Raw genomic sequence first — 17644 nt, 5'->3', positions numbered from 1 at the left:
ATAAAGTTCTACAGCTTTCTTCCTTGCGCTTGCTCTATGTCGAGGAACTGAAACTGAATGGATATGAGAACTCAAATTATCGGTCAGAGAAACTACTGAAACGCCTACAGAATGACCCAATCAAGGAGCATATCCACTTCACGAAGGTTGATCATGACAAATGTGATGTCATTTCTTTCTGGCTTGTGCACAGCTCAAACATAACAGTTTCCAATGCTCTCGCACGAGCATTCACACTCGGAAGCACAAACAAGAACCAAAATGTTGCCCTCCAACTTCGCCAGGGTATTCTACAGGCTTTCAGAGAGTGTAAAGACCAACCATGGCCACCAACAGCTGAAGACATGGAGCTCAATCCTGAAGACATCCTACCTCCAGACCTTGTCCGCTTTCTCAGCGTGCTAATGACTGGCAAGGAGGGCATCGAGACAGAAAAGGTGAAGCGTCTGGTCTTCTCCATTGGACAAGATCTGTGCCGTGCAGTGTCAGATGGAAAATGGAAGTTACCAAAGCACATTCTCCTCTGTGTGACTGTAAGGCACCTGTTCCGAAGCAAACAGCTCACCACAATACTACACAGGCTTGGACACTCTGAGAGCTACGATTTCGCCTTGGAGTTGGAAACTGCTCTCGCCAAGGTCCTGGATGAAGTCTCAACTTATCGTACACCACAAATTGTGACAGGAGAGGGCAACCTTGTATTCCACTGTGAGTGGGACAACTTGAATAAAACCACTACCAGTGTGCACGGCAGCAACATTGTAAACAGTGCTGGAGGAATCATGGTGCAGGAGGTCAAGCCCGGGTTCGAGAGCAGCAAGGACCGAATGCTACCTACCATCAATAGGTCACAACAGCGTAGCCTGAAGGTCGACACACCAAAAACTCTCCCACCCTTGCACTTTACTCGCGTTGGCCCGAAGTTCCCTGAAGGCTCATCATTCACACCGCCAGCAGAGAATGACACAGTCTATGCCACTACGATGCAAGAGTACTACATCTGGCTCTTCATCAGATACATCGGAAGCTGTGGCCTGCAGCCTGTGCCTGGGCTAGGGGGTTTCACCTCTGCAACTGGTTCTCCCCCACCCAGCAAATCAACAGTCGACTACTGCACGCCTATCCACCAACCGATCACAGACAACGCAGTTGTTCGTGAGCTACTGAAGCGTTCCGAGGCAGCAACTGCTGAGGTGGGTCAGAGATGGGTCCTGAATACATTTGATCTGGGTGTCTGCATGAAAGCCCTTCCCATCATCTGGCGCTGGCCAAATGAATTTGCTAGTCATGTAGTAACGATTGGACCCTTCCACACATCCATGAACTACATCGGGATGCTCACTGGACACAAGATGCGTGGTTCTGGATATGCAGAGATTCTCTTTGAGGCACAACTAGTAACAAGTGGATCTCTCAAAGGTGTTCTCAGTGGAAAGGCCTACGCAAAGTCCCTCTTTTGCCTCAAAACAGTGTGTGAGGCAATGGAGAGGCTGTTGATGGAGAGATTCACTGAGGAGGAGAACATCATGATCTCTGACCCTGCTGTGCTTCTCAGAATGACCCAGTCTTGCAACCGAGAGCACCTCGATGAAGCCCTCAAAGACCCCTCAACTCTACTCCTCATCAAAAAGTACCATGCCTTTGAGGAAAAGGTGCGCAAGGGCCACCTGGGGAAGACAGCTGCCTTCTGGATGTCGTTCATTACCCACTGCCATCTTGTCTTCATGCTCCTCCACTCTGTGAAGACCAACAACCTCCAGCTGTTTCACAAGTGTAACGGAGAGATGGCAGATATCTTCTTCTATTTTGACAGTTGTAATATTTAGAAAAATAAAACTTTGTGTTAACGTCTGTGTAGACGGACCTTAATATGAGTCTATTATTTCGTAAAACTGTGATTATTTTGTAAATAAAGCACTAATTAGCATACTAGTATACCATAGACACATGTAATCATGTTATGAATAGTTCTATCATGATCTATGCCCTTCAAAACATGGGTCTAGACACCTTCATTTTTCAATTATCTGCAATATTGGCTGAGATATGTCAAAAATCGTTTTTTTGATAATGGCAGCAGTAATTTGCATAAAAATGGTATGTGGGACATTTTTTCAGCTTGGGGCCATAGCTAGTCATTTTCTACACATTTTTTCCAATCTAGAAACACTGATTAGAAGTATATCTCCGGGGGGTGCAGGGGGACCTAGTCTTCCTACTAGACTACCAGTCATTCCTCTGCTGTCCTCAGCTTATAATGGTATACAAAGTCTTCATCTGAAATATCTTGGAATATGACTCCCCATGTGGACGGGAAGAACTGCTTCATATCTTACAACTGCTTCCTACATTAGGGCCCTGGAATCGAAGGCCCACTGTCATTGGAATGGACTGGTAGGATGGCCAAGAGGTACGCACACTGTCCTATAAGCTGTCTAGCCTGGGTGTGATTCTCGACCAAGCTATAAACTATCATCCTGGTGTTTCACAGGCAGGTGATTCATCAATGTATGTGCCGTCCCTCAGATGAATGTTAAACTGGACGTCCCGTCTGATAGCATTAATTAATTGGTGGATGTTAAAGGTCCTTCATGAAGAGTAGGTGAGCTATCACTGTCACAATGGCCAAAAAAAATCCAAAATTCTTGCCCTAACCTCACGTTCCCACTGTCCCAAGGGGACAAAATGCAAAAGGGTCAACCCTCAAGGGGGTCGCGATGCCCCTTCGATGAGCGTGCGGATTACTGGAAGTAGTAGTGGTCGTTGGAATATTGTGCCAGGAAGCTGAGTCTCAGGGTCTGCTTATTGCTCACCTTAGGCAGGTTGGTGGCCTTATAGTTTTGTTTTACTCGATTTATTCTGGTCCTGCTCCTCTTGCCCTTTCACCTCTCCACTTAGCCTCCGCTTATCCAGGTTACTTGCTATCCTCCCCAAGAATATACTGCATGATCTCCTCCATTTCTTCACACCCCTCTTTGCTTGCCTTTGGAACTGTCTTCCCAAGTCTTGAGCTCTTCCCTCCAGGATTTCAAGTCCTTTGCCCACCCATCTTCGTGGTCTTTGCAATCTTCACCACTGAGCTTCACTTCACTCGTTTTGGCCCTTTTATCGCCCTCTCCTACAATTTCCTCTCCTTATGCTGTGTTGAATCCCCTTGTTGTCCCACTGTTTTCTCTCTGTTCCATTTTGCTGTTGATCCATTGCCATTGCAGGTCAAAATTGCGGGAGTAATGCATTCGTGTGTGTGTGTGTGTGTGTGTGTGTGTGTGTGTGTGTGTGTGTTCGTGAACAAGATATCTGGAAAAGTTCTGAACGGATTTGGATGAAAGTTGGTGGGATGATTGTCCTTGGGATAAGGAAGAATTGATTAGATTTGGTGAAGCTCAGGATATTATTCCGGATCCAGGAATTTTTTGAAGGATTTTTTACCATTGGAAGATAGGGCTCATTTTTTTTTACCATTATCTTCTATATATTCTATATTTAACATTGTGATATGAAAATAGTTTTCATATTTGTTGTAAATGTAGTTTAAACTCGTGGTTATGCGTTAGAGCGGTGTATTTTTTTTTTTAGCAGCGTCGTCTTCAATGTTCATTTTTTTTTTCCTTCTAATAAAGACATATTCTGTCATTTTAAAACCACCAAAGTGTGTATTAGGTTTCCCCGTTTCATAAAATGTATCGTTGATACGTATAATGCTTTAAAACTGTTTTTTTGTTTTGTTTTGTTTTTACCTCAGAAGAGATATCAACATTTACCTCAGCGAATGTCAATCGCAGTGTCAGTATTTGATGAACTTATAAAGACAGGTGACTTATAAGTGTGACCAGCATGTGCACGGGATTATTCCCAGAAGAATGAGTGATCGCATTAGCTTGTAGGACTTAAAATGAGCGAGTTTTGTTTTGACGTTTGGGCCAGTTTTACATGTTGTATCCCTAAGGAATGAAACGAACGTTTTTCCTGGCTTAAAATTTTATTTGAAGTCACACATGCCTCAAAATGCACTCACCTATATGGAATTGAACGCTGAATCCGAAAATGTAAGTGAAATTGCCTTGTTTTTTTTTTTTTACATTATCTTCTATATATTCTAAATATATATCTGTGCAGTGTCTGTCTTGTGTTGTCTTGTCTTGTGTTGTCACTGAACTACTCCGTCAAACTTTTCTGAAATCGTACTATTCCAACTTGACCCACGGCGGGAGTATGCGCTCCACTGAGTGGCGTCTAGTTTATTTTTATTTTTATTTACAAATGTGGAGATGTAATAAGTAATATGAAGATACACGTAGCACAAATTTTGGAGATTGTCCTAATCTGATCATTGAAGTTTGCTTTTGTCAGGCAGACCATGTAACTCAATGAGACGTCTGCTAGGGACTGTAAGATCACCTCGAAATAATGTAGAGATTGCAAAATGGCAAAAACCACAGGAACACAACCAATGTGAGATCTTATCTGAGAACAGAGAAAAAATCTGATGAAAAATGAACAAAATCTCTTATCTGAGATCTCAGACGTCTGGCGTTTCAACGTCCGAGTAGCCTTCATCTGGGATCTCTGCAGTCGACATATCGGACTTCTGATCTTTCTCCTTTGTTTTCTTTTTTTCTTTCTCCTTTTGTTTAGCCTTTGTTCTCAGGTAAGATCTCTCTTTGGCCGTGCCCCTGTAGCTTTCATCATTCTGTGATCCCTGCATTGTTTTACTTTGGAGTCCAACTACACTCAACTGTTGTCTCCGTTGTAAGGTACAAATAGTTGTCTGCATAAATAAATTGCGAGAGAGCCGTGCTTTAATGTTTAAGCGCTCAGCTGCCTTACTAGTAAATCCTATTTGTTAAGAAGTGCAATGCTGGAGTTAACGCTACATCAAGAAATCCTTTATTTTCAACAAGAAAAAGAACATTTTGAAGACCAACTGGCCTAAATAAAAATGCAATCGTATACCACACCAGCCCGCAGCTGTGCAGATGACGCAATACTGATTAGGTCATGTTTCCTTGACTCCACAATTTTTATTTTTTATTTTTTTTGTGTAAAGAATCGAGGCTCATGAAAGCTAACATTTATCACACAAACAAATCAAACAGACAAACAAAGTATATAAAAAGGGGAGCGGTAGACAAGATGGGGAGAGAAGGGGAAGCACACAAACACAACATTTGAGAGCAGGGACATTGGGAGATCTGTGGGAGGGAGAAGGCTTGGGGGGAGGAGGCGTGGGAAAGGGTGGGGGAGAAGTATAAAACGCAAGGACACTGCAAGGACTTCCAGGAAAGAAGTTGGTATTTTTAAAAAGTGGATTTGGGGTGAAATTAGCGGGGGTAGAAAAGATCAAGGTTTTGGATGGGGGAAGATAAGAGATGGTAGTGAACAGCTGTTTTAAAGACCTGGAGGGAGGAGTGGGATTGAAGAGAGTGAGGGAGTTTGTTAATGACTCTCCTTATTAGACTTTGTTGTTTTTTTCTTTGTATGCAACAAGATTCATAATCTTAACAATCGTTTTGAATGTTGTGTGACAGTTATTTATTACCACTCTTCCCTAAAGGATGGCATTCTTTTTGCATACACATGCCTGGGGCTCAGGTATGAAGTGGGGGGTTCACATAAAATCTCATCTGCCTTTGAAATCTCACTATTATTGAAGCCTCGTAATAAGACCATCACATCGCTTATAAAATGGAATGGTCTTAATGAGGCAAAGCAGTCACCTCTATCTGCTCTATCTGCCTAACGGAATTTGCATTTTGGCTGTAACTAGCCAAAACCCCTATTATTTGGGAAAGGTACTTTAACATGTTATTGGAGAAATTATTTTGGGAGGAATTTGAAGGCATGAGCACAGAAATTGTATACAAAAAGCCCCCCAGCAGAAAAAAAACAATTTTGAATTATATATTCCTTGAGTCCAATGATACCTTTGCAGACACCTTTGCGAAAATGACACTCAGGACAGTGATGAAGATCTGTAAAAGGATATTCCTGAACGGTATAGACCTAGTAGATCCTGTGTATAGGACTTATAGTTCAACCTGATGCTAACAAGGAGCTTTCTTGCTTTATAAACCCATACACCATACCTATAACTTCAAAGGACTTGCAATATCATGTATTATGTAATACAGTTATATCACAAATATAAAGACAATGGTTTTCAATTACCTTTGTTTGTTGCTTTTCTATAATCCTGAGCACTATTTTGAGGCCTTTATTGGATTCCTTGACCTAGAAAACATAGGATTAGCATATTTAATTAAGATTCTAGGTTGACTAGAAGCCGAGATAGCGCAAAATATGTATTTTATGGCGGCCATTTTGAAAATCCAAAATGGCGGCCATGCAAATGTCTGTGCAAAGTCTGTGCAAATGCCAACATTGATTTTCGGATTCTCCATGCTCTGATGATTCCAAAAATGTACAGGTTTGCTAATCTCCCAAAATTTTGAACGAAATTATATTTGTTAACATAGTGAACCTGACTACAGGATCCCCGGCTCAATGGCCCTCAGAAGGAGGGTGCGTGTCGTCGATGAGACGGGCACTGCCCGTGAAGCAACGCTACGCCAGTTGATAGTCGGACTGCGAGCCAAACCGGATGAGACAGCTCAAAGGAGAATACGTTATGTTGAGCTGTTAGTCAGGGCCCTTAGGGATATTTTGGGGCCGTTTGGTTCAAATTCTTCCAAAAGCACCAAATTTGGCCCAGATGTTGCCCATGCCATACTCTTTCGATTTTTGACGGGCGCCAAGGCGGGCGCCCCCCCCCCCCCGGGGCCCCTATATTGGCGAAATACGAAATGGCCGCCACCCGGATTAGAGGAAAATCAGTTAAATAACCAAAAGGGTTGGAATCATGTATGATACCACTTTTCAGGGGTTTTCGAGGTCGAGGAATCCAATTATGATGTTATTTTGATGATTCGAGGTCAAGGTCAACCCTCAAGGTCATCTTAAAGGTCATTTTTGAGTCAAACATGTCGGTTTTTGAGTTTTTTGTCAAGATTTACGCGAGGTTCACCATTTTATGTTTCTGGGTTGGGTAATCGAACTCTGACCTTATTTTTGACAATTAGAGGAAATATTTACATGTCTATTTCCTAATTTTCAGGCATATGCAGTTCATCAGTCTAATTGCAAAGGTACGGATTTTGATGTTTTATGAACTGTATGCCATATCCTTGTGTTTAATTTTTGTGCGATCATGATCCGGGTTCATGTATACATGATTGTATACATGTCATAAATATGACGTCATAGGTCATGTGACCTGGCGACCATATTGGATTTTATGAAAACCTTAAAAATGGATCCCTGCCTTCATTTTTCGATCGATTCATTTTGAACTTTGACCACTTATAGTACGCCATGTGATTGGATGCGTATCCTAATTATGACGTCATAGGTCAGGTGACATGGCGGGATGGACCGGTATGGTCCCCGGATCATACCGCCCTTGGCGCCCGTCAAAAATCGAAAGAGTATGGCATGGGCAACATCTGCGCCAAATGTAATGCTTTTGGAAGAATTTGAACCAAATATCCGTAAGGGCCCTGACTATGTCCCATCAGTCTAAAGAAAGCATCAATGATACGTGAGATTATTGTTTTCTGCTGATTTTGAGCGTAGCTTGCACGTGTGACAGTCGGTGACGATCGCTCGCTTTCATTCACTGCCATAAAGGCTGGTGGCAGAAATGAATTCACAGGAGATGCAAATTCAATTCCACGCTAAAATGACTATGGGGTGTTTAATGTTCAGATGTCGGGGAAATGAAAATAATATTTGTAATTGCTTATATACATCAATAGAATTATACTTTTGCATGCCGGGTGGAATGATAGGATACCTGAGTGAGAGGATAAAGCAGTGAGATTGTTTTAGGCCACTAAAAGACTAAATCAAAATAGGCCAAACATAGTATCTGCCTTTATTTTCTTAGATATATCTTAGAAAACACGAATTATTAAGTTTCACAAAACCGGAAGTAACACAAAACACTTCCACAATGCATGCCAATCACCATTACAGTTTGACAATACACTGGTATAAATGCAGCAAGGTGCTTCACATTTGACCTTCTTCTTCTTTAATATGTAGCTCATGGCTGCAGGTAGCATCATTTCCTGGGGTGCAGCTGTGCCGTTGATGCAGTACCCCCTGGAAGTTGGAGCAGGAATTTGGAATTTGGCCAGGGTGCCGGTGATAACTCACCGACCCCAACTCTACTTAGACCCCCTTTTTAACTCAACTGGACTACCGTGCAGTTGAGTTCATTACATACTGAACCCTCCGGCGTCCGTCGTCCGTCGTCGTCGTCTGTCGTCTGTCGTCCGTTAACTTTTCGACGTTAACACTCCAGCGTCCACAAATATCAACCTATTCTGATCAAACTTGACATGCAGCATCCTTACCCCAAATACCAGGTTGGTATTACATTTCAGCCCGATCCGTTGAAAAATGGCGGACTTAGGCGACCATTTTGTTTTTGGTCATGAAAACGACGTTAACACTCTAGCGTCCACAAATATTAACAGATTTTCATCAAACTTAGAATGTTTGAGCCTTACCACACAAGGTAGGTTGCTATTGCATTCCAACCAGATCCGTCACAAAATGGCCGCCATATTGTTTTCAGCTCGGAAACGACGTTAAAACTTTAACGTCCACAAATATTAACAGATTTTCATCAAACTTAGAATGTTTAACCCTTACCACACAAGGTAGTTTGCTATTGTATTCCAACCCCATCCGTCACAAAATGGCCGCCATAGGCCGCCATATTGTTTTCAGCTCGGAAACGACGTTAAGACTTTAACGTCCACAAATATTTATGGATTTTGATCAAACTTGGTGTGTGAGACTCTTACCACACAAGGTAGGTTGCTATCTTAAGTCAAATCTAGTACAGACAACTGACCTACTTTAAAGTTGTCCAGTCAGTTCAGTTGAGTTCTGCTTCCCTGGAAGCTCTAGTTTTATAGACAAAGTAATTAGTGCAGCTTGATAACTTTTAATCAAATTGGTATTCATCGTTTGGTAATCAGCACCCATAAAACGTGTTTCCTGCTTTGATGCTTGTGCTGAAAATTAAGGTGGTGACGAGTGAGACAACGAGGAGTTGGGCAGAGTGAATAATTCTGAAATTCCTGGATATAATGAAACATCAGGCCTGTCAAAATTTACAAATGATTGGCTGCACATTGTGGTTATGATTGTTTTCCGAAGACATCAGTATTGAAGATTACGAAGAGAGCAATACACTTCCCTTGGATAAGACTTTGACATGTGATGTTCTTCACTGGGTATGTAAACATCCAAAAACATTCGAAGTTGAAGGCAAACAAAGACTTTCACTCAAATGTGAGATAAATGTGTGTTCACAGTTGGGGAATACCTTGATAAGTAATCCAAGCATCCCTTTTTGTAATACACCCTCCTTAGTACTTACCACCGACTTTAACTCTTTTATTTCTCTTTTCTCCCATTTGTGGAATTGCCTTCCGGAGACGGTTCAATCACACTCTTCCCTCCAGGGCTTCAAGCAAGCGGTACACCACCATTTCATGTCACCCCTCCCCATCCCTGCACGTGATCTTTTCTGCCCCCCATTAACCCGACCTACCTATGCCCTCTTACTTGCAGGGTAATGTGATTTCTTCCTCTCTCCCCGTTTGCTCATTTATTTGATTCATTTGTCCAATGTGGCCCGACTTCCCCACTCTTATGATGTTGCATTTTTATCCCCCGCCACTTCGCTCTTCCATGAGCCTACATCCTGTATGAAAAATAAATAATGTTTTGCATTTCCGAGAACGATCGATATTTCCTATGAGCCTCGAGTTTGTCTGAAGCTCGACCGGAAGCGTGAGTGGCAAATTTGATTGGTCGAGATTGTGTAATAGTTTGTCTAAGTACTGCAAAACTGGAGGCGATTTGTGTTCTACAGTATTCGAGTATATAATTCAATCGGAACATGATGAAACTTTTAAAGGCTGTCGGGGAAAAAAATTCTGAAGTTTACCGCCGTTGATTCACCGTTTTCTACACCACATTATTTCACACGTTAAATTGGTTATTCGCTCCTGTTGTTTGTGACCCATATGACGTGCGTGCATATCAAAAAAAATTGTTTCCTGTTTGCAATGATCTTCAATTTTGTTTGACTGTCAGACAAGCAGACAGACAAAAAAAAGTTTTAGCTCGCTCATCTTTGGGCATAGCCTGGTGTTGGCTTAACGGTTAAGGTGGCTGGCTTGAGATCTCAGGTTCCTAAGTTCAAGCCCCTGTCACCTGTTGAATTAACACCACGTGGGTTGATATTATCAACACCCGTCATCCTACCGAGGTCGGAAAAATGAGTGCACCGATTGCTTAACCACGCTTTTCGCTTCACGTGCGGGGTAATGATTTTTAAAAACCCCGTATTTTAGCTTAGGTAAGACTCCCAACCGATGTCCATGAGAAATATGAAGATCTCTCACGACATATTGAGTGAATTATGGAACTCGGCTGAAGGAAAGCAAACGCACTTTGATTTCTCCAACAAGACAATCATGGCATAATTAAGATTCTGCTGTCGATGAACAATAAAGCGCATCATTGGACACAAGAGACCTTCCAGCTCAAGGTGTTTACCAGCTTTGCCTTGCGAGGAGCAACGATACCCCGATGCAAAGCAAACGCTAACAAGCACACGGCAGCACGCAACCTTCTCAAGTAAAACAATGAAAATCGTATTACGCGTGTAAATCAAGAAGCACCATTTGTTCACGTGCCATCTACACTCATTTAGCAACAATCAGGAATTTTTATTTTTATTCAACAGGCAGAACAACAAAAAAAATTGCTTCCATATTTCACGGAAATGCCTATCGACACCTAAGGCAAATGTGGAGACCTGGGCCATGTGCAAACATTGAGCAAACCACATGGTGGTCCTTGTTTCGAGTTTTATGTTTAATTGCTTCTTCGGGATTCCTTGGCTTCACAGCGAGCATGGTTCTAACTATCTATACATGGGGATTGGCCTTGAGTGTGACATCTTTAAAGGTGCATTTTCTTTACTAATTGGAGGTGCAATTTCTCACGTAACTTCAGGACAATTTTCATGGAATGAAAGGAGATGGAATGATGAAAACATTACATCTCAGTTGGATTTTATTCTTCTTCTTTATTGCTGTTCCTGGTTATAGTCAGGTTCACTATGTTAACAAATATAATTTCGTTCAACATTTTGGGAGATTAGCAAACCTGTACATTTTTGGAATATTCAGAGCATGGAGAATCCGAAAATCAATGTTGGCATTTGCACAGACACCTGCATGGCCGCCATTTTGGATTTTCAAAATGGCCGCCCTAAAATACATATTTTGCGCTATCTCGGCTTATAGTCAACCTAGAAACTTAATTAAATATGCTAATCCTATGTTTTCTGGGTCAAGGAATCCAATATAGGCCTCAAAATAGTGCTCAGGATTATAGAAAAGCAACAAACAAAGGTAATTGAAAACCATTGTCTTTATATTTGTGATATAACTGTATTACATAATACATGATATTGCAAGTCCTTTGAAGTTATAGGTATGGGTTTATAAAGCAAGAAAGCAGCCTTGTTCGTATCAGATTGAACTATAAGTCCTATACGCAGGATCTACTCGGTCTATACCGTTCAGGAATATGCTTTTACAGATCTTCATCACTGTCCTGAGTGTCATCTGGAAAGTCCTAAAAGTGAAGCAAGTGTTAGGATTAGAAGTCTAATGATCCCACCAATGGTTTCCTTGACCCAGAAAACATAGGATTAGCATATTTAAACAAGATTCTCGGTTGACTAGAAGCCAAGATAGCGTAAAATTATGTATTTTATGGCGGCCATTTTGAAAATCAAAAATGGCGGCCATGCAGGTGTCTACGCAAATGCCAACATTGATTTTCGGATTCCTCATGCTTTGAATATTCCAAAAATTTATAGTTTTGCTGATCTCCAAAAATTTTAAACGAAAAAACATAGTGAACCTGACTATTACGTGTCCCACATTTTTACACTCATGTCTAGTTTTTATTATTTCTACAGCATGCATTAGATTTACTAGATCTATTGCATTATTAAAACTACACTCCCGCCTTCTTGTGGGGTCGGTCAGGGAACATTATTGACCAAAGTAATTCGTGAACCTGGTAGCCAAGCCTGGCGTAGACTGGAAGTGCCAGGAATTTTGTTCAGGGTGCCGGTGATAACTCGTCTACATTTCCCGAAAGACACCGTGGGATATTTTACTTCCACAAACAACCAGTGTGGGCAGACGGATCCTCTGCTTAACACCCTTCCGAGGGATGGTGCACCATGCATTGATGGACCGCCATGCCTCCAAAACACCAGGAGAGTAGTTTACAGCTTGGCGGAGATTCAAACCCAGGGCCTCTAGTCTATCCTGCCAGGCGCCAATGGATTGGTTCTTCAAAAGCGTTTCTCAATTTAATTTATGTGTTTGTGCATATGCCTCAAGAAGGATGTTTGACCTTTATTTCAGAGGATGAGGGATGTTAAAATGAAACAGTATTAATTAATACCTGTCAGTTGTTTTCCCTTCTTTTTTTTTTTAGCCCTTCACATTTAGTGGCTCTCAGCCTTGTTTAGGGCGATTTCAATTTAAAAAATACCTATAGGTCAAGGAGAAGATAAAATAGAGGTAAGACCTTAAAAATTGGATGATTATAATTTCTAGAGTTGAGTAATTCTGAGTGTGACAGTAAACTATAATATATATTTTTTGCATTTTGTCTTTCTTTCCCTAACATCTGTTGTATGTATTTGTCTGCATTTGTTTTTTCAGTATTTGCTATTGTGCTGCTAAGTAATGAAGTTTTATTTCCTGAAATTTCAGGTGTATAAAGCAAACAAACAGCCATTTTAAAAGCCCACCAAACACAAAATCGTCTCCAATCAGAAAGGTATTCATTTGACGAAAGTGAAACAAAGCACAGGAACCACACAAATATCTGTACCACTCCTCAAAATGACAGAGAATATATACCGTAATTGATGATTTTAAACTTATTATTGCATATGGGTGTAATGCCGACATGCTTGGGTGATATGGCCCACATATAGTATTTGCAGTATGGACATGTAGAATCATCAGCTGCCAGTGAAATCCATTCAAAATCATATAACATTGCTTAAAATACGTGGACACATGTTTAGCTGCTGGTCTTGCTCGTATAATTTACTAGAGCGTTCGTAGAACGCTGTCTTGAGAAAAGGGACAAAGCAAGGGTCTTTTCAACTCTTTCTTTGTGTTTTGAAGTAAACAAACAAAGCTAAGCACCATATTTATCTGAATGCTCAACCTCACACTCACTCTGCCCTCTGGGCATAAGATGGTGTAAATATTTTTCCAAGTACTGCTAAACAAAAGGTTTTTGAAATTGCCAAAAGGTGGTTTGTGTTCTACAGTGTTCAAGTATATAATTTAATGGAAATAAAATAAGGGTTTTAAAAGCTGTAGAAAAAAAAAAACAGCAAAAAGCCTTCGGAAGTTTACCACCGTTGATGCACACCAACTAGTACACCCACGACACATGGAAGAGGCAGCAAGGGTTATGTTATCAGGAGGGTTATCCTCTGTGGGGTATATAGATTACCATAGATCTATGCTCATGAAAGTTAGTCTGTGGTGGACGCGATAAAGCCCCTGTCACACCTTGACGATTTAGCCAGCGTATGCCGACGTATCAAAATTGAGTGCTGGTGTGAGTCATACGCTGGCATACGTCGACAAATTTTGTGCATGCACAAAATTTGTCGACGAGCTCGGCGTACTACGACGTATGCCAGCGTGCTTCAGCGTGCTCTTAACGTATACAAAACTTACCCATAACGTATTCGACGTGTGCCAGCGTATTCGCCAAATTTTTCATACGTCGGCATACGCTGGCTAAAACGTCAAGGTGTGACAGCGGCTTAAACATTAAATGCCTCACAGATGTCGGGATTCCTCCAAAAAAAATTCAGTTTAATGTTAAACAGCATTAGTGACTGTTTCAAAAGGTAATCATAGATGTTTGGTGTTTGTATTTTTACTTCTGGGAGGCGCCATTTCTCCCATGAAAACAGCATGATTAGCTACAGTATTTATACACAAACACACAAACACAGCGTTTGTTCAAGGAGGAAAAACCTCTTTGGGAGGGGGGATATTATTAGTAGGTCTATTAATGTTGATTTATATTAACATTAATATTATGATATTATTATTATTAATTTTGTTATTAGGTTTCCTTTACAATTACATTGTTACTTTTGTTATTAGAAGCGGTCTTGAAAAACGCGAAGATAAAGCTATCTTAATACAGATATACACCTCAACACGCAACCCCCATGGCCCCTTGGGGTGGGGGGCAAGTTAAAGCTATAATATAATACGGATATACACGTCAACACGCAACCCCCATGGCCCCTTGGGGTGGGGGGCAAGTTAAAACTATAATATAATACAGATATACACTGTCAACACGCAACCCCCATGGCCCCTTGGGGTGGGGTCAAGTTAAAGCTATAATATAACACGGATATACACCTCAACACGCAACCCCCATGGCCCCTTGGGGTGGGGGGGGGGGGCAAGTTAAAGCTAGAATATAATACGGATATACACCTCAACACACAACCCCCATGGCCCCTTGGGGTGGGGGGGGGGGGGCAAGTTAAAGCTATAATATAATACGGATATACACCTCAACACGCAACCCCCATGGCCCCTTGGGGTGGGGGGAAAGTAAAAGCCATAATATAATACGGATATACACCTCAACACGCAACCCCCATGGCCCCTTGGGGTGGGGGGGGGGGCAAGTTAAAGCTAGAATATAATACGGATATACACCTCAACACGCAACCCCCATGGCCCCTTGGGGTGGGGGTGGGGGGGGGGGCAAATTAAAGCTATAATATATTACGGATATAAACCTCAACACGGTGGGGGGAAAGTTAAAGCCATAATATAATACGGATATACACCTCAACACGCAACCCCCATGGCCCCTTGGGGTGGGGGGAAAGTTAAAGCCATAATATAATACGGATATACACCTCAACACGCAACCCCCATGGCCCCTTGGGGTGGGGGGCAAGTTAAAGCTATAATATAATACGGATATACACCTCAACACGCAACCCCCATGGCAGGGAAAACCCCCCTTGGGGTGGGGGGCAAGTTAAATCGCTATAACCTCAGTCGTGTGACCCTTAATCTCCCTGTCAAGTTTGGTTGTGATTGGTGAAGTAACGATCGAATGTATTGTGGCCAAAAAAAGCATCAGACAGACAGACACGGAATTGCATATTTTAGCATTATTATTAAATTATTTTTTCGTGCATGTTGTTTGTGTTCTTCATGACTTCCAGAAAAGCAGAAAGTTTCCTGTTTGGAATGATTTTCAATTTTTTGGCTTTTGGGGTCCAACCTTCTTTGGAAAGCTATTTGAAATCATATTAAGCAAAGGGATGGACAACTCCAAAGCCCGCTTCCATCTAAAAAATTGCTGTTCAACATTCTTCGGTAGTGGTTGATATTTATCTTATTCAAATGTTTATCTATCATTAAGATACGAGGTACATGTGTGGCGAAGAACATGCAATACAGAATAATTAATGACTGTTTCTGACAAACCTACCCCGATCAATGTCTTATTAATCTACATGGTAAGACCCATGATTCACTCTACCCAAAGCTCATTGGGATGGTGCAGGGGAATCGGGTCTGAATTCAATTCCCGACATTATTATAAACTGTCGGAATGGTGTTTCGCCATCCTGACAAAGCATCACAGAGTGCCATCTCAGATGGTTGTTTGGCCGGGTGTCTCATCTGCAAACATTAGTTGCTGGATGCAAAATATCCCATGGTGTATTTCAGCAAAGAGTCGGCAGGTTAACCTCCTTGCCCTAATGTGCAGCGGCACTGCACCAGTACCACAGTCATGCTTCATAAATGATGCGTCCAGCCGCATCAACATTTATCATTGAATCCTGGTCCTATATGTGCATTTGTTAATGATGACTAACCCCAAACATAAATGGCACGAAAAGCTGAAAGATATACTCCAATTATTTATTATTTTTCCTTGGGTGCCTTCGGGGTTCATTTTTCACAAGGGTCTCCATTACCTCGTTCACTCCCTTTTTGGATACAAAGTCTAGGCTCATGGAAGAGTTAGAAACACATTCGTCAGCTAATGCTTCAACATCCACCAGATAATGCTCACTCTCATGGAAGAGCAAGAAGTGGGTGAATGTGTATATGCTAGTTAACATTTTTGAGATCATATCAGTGAAAGAAATACTAAAGATATTTCCTATTTGTAGGACCAAATGGAAGCGACAGACAGCTGTGGGGCTGGAACTGCTGGCGGAAGCAGGCAGCTATTCAAGTCTGCAACGCATTTTCCCATCACCATACTTCTATCCTCCTGCTGCGGGTCTCATGGCAGGACTAGACCCCACTACTGCCTCAGCCATGTGCATGTACCGTGGGGGCCCTCATGGTGGACCGATCTCGCATCCTCATGGACCTCCTGTACACTCACCGCTGCTCCAGAGGCCGCTGGTACCACGGGTTTTGCTGCACGGTTTGGGTGCAGGTGCAGGTGTTTTGAGCGGACAGCCGAGGTGAGACAAATAGACAAGAATGTGGATGAAGACGACGACTGAGATGAAATAAATATCAGAACAAATGAGACGGAACTTACAGCAGAGAAAATGCGAAAGACCACAGTTGTTCGTGTATTTTCAAAAATAAGAAAATTTGACTTGTGCAGTGAAATGCATATATATATATATATATATATATATATATATATATATATATATATATATATATATATATATATATATATATGTATATGCATCTATATATATATATATATATGCACAGAATAACTTGCAGTAGTTCTAACCATATGAACAGATTCGTCATGACTTTGGGTGGAAGAAATCTCAGTCTGGACCACAAACCATAGCTTTCGGGTTGCAGGTGTCTTTATAAAGCACTGTACTACCACCCCAGCACCATTATGCAGATGTATAGGTGAACATTGTGTTGCTATGAAGGCAGCAAATTGCCAAAAGATGTCTCTGCAAAGCCAGACCTGCCAGCAGGAGGGTGAGGTCCGTGAAGCCACGTGGTTAAAGCAAACATGACCAGCATGCTCAGCATTCAGCAGTTAGAATTTGTTTTCACGACAACGGCAGCAGTTTGATTGATTACAATGGCAATCACACCACTTCAGTGGTGATGCCATGGTGTTCTCATGGATTTAAAACAGCCATGTTGTTATTACGTGCCACAATTGCTACTGGAAATTTGTGTATCGTCCTGTCTGCTTTTCTTGTCTGACGATGTATTTCAAGTGTAGTTGTCAGTCCAGAGAGTAACCCTCCATTTTTCCCAACACCACTTCTTCCATCTGAATATTCAACATTGCACACAACATATGGAATATCATTACCGTGAATCCCAACAAAAATTTCACACAATATACTGAGAGAAACAAAATAATGATGTAGACGCAGGTGGTGACAGATATGTTTACACTTACACACTTCTGCAGCCATTTCAGATTCATCTCATTTCACAAA

At 41.6% G+C, this 17644-nt stretch overlaps 1 protein-coding gene across 1 annotated transcript in view; it reads left to right on the top strand.

Annotated features, from left to right (window-relative positions):
• Positions 1 to 16777, top strand: part of LOC137424134 (barH-like 1 homeobox protein) — an 81929-nt gene extending 65152 nt beyond the window's left edge. The window contains exon 4 of the mRNA XM_068111600.2: positions 16373 to 16777. Coding sequence (XP_067967701.2) covers positions 16373 to 16679 — 307 coding nt within the window. The 3' untranslated portion in view covers positions 16680 to 16777. The remainder of the gene's footprint in view (positions 1 to 16372) is intronic.
• The last annotated feature ends 867 nt before the right edge of the window (positions 16778 to 17644 follow it).

The sequence above is a fragment of the Myxine glutinosa genome, chromosome 3, assembly GCF_964187855.1.
Source record: "Myxine glutinosa chromosome 3, kmMyxGlut1.1, whole genome shotgun sequence".
NCBI lineage: Eukaryota > Metazoa > Chordata > Myxini > Myxiniformes > Myxinidae > Myxine > Myxine glutinosa.
Note: the sequence above shows the minus strand (reverse complement) of the source record. Positions and strands in the feature narration are given on the sequence as shown.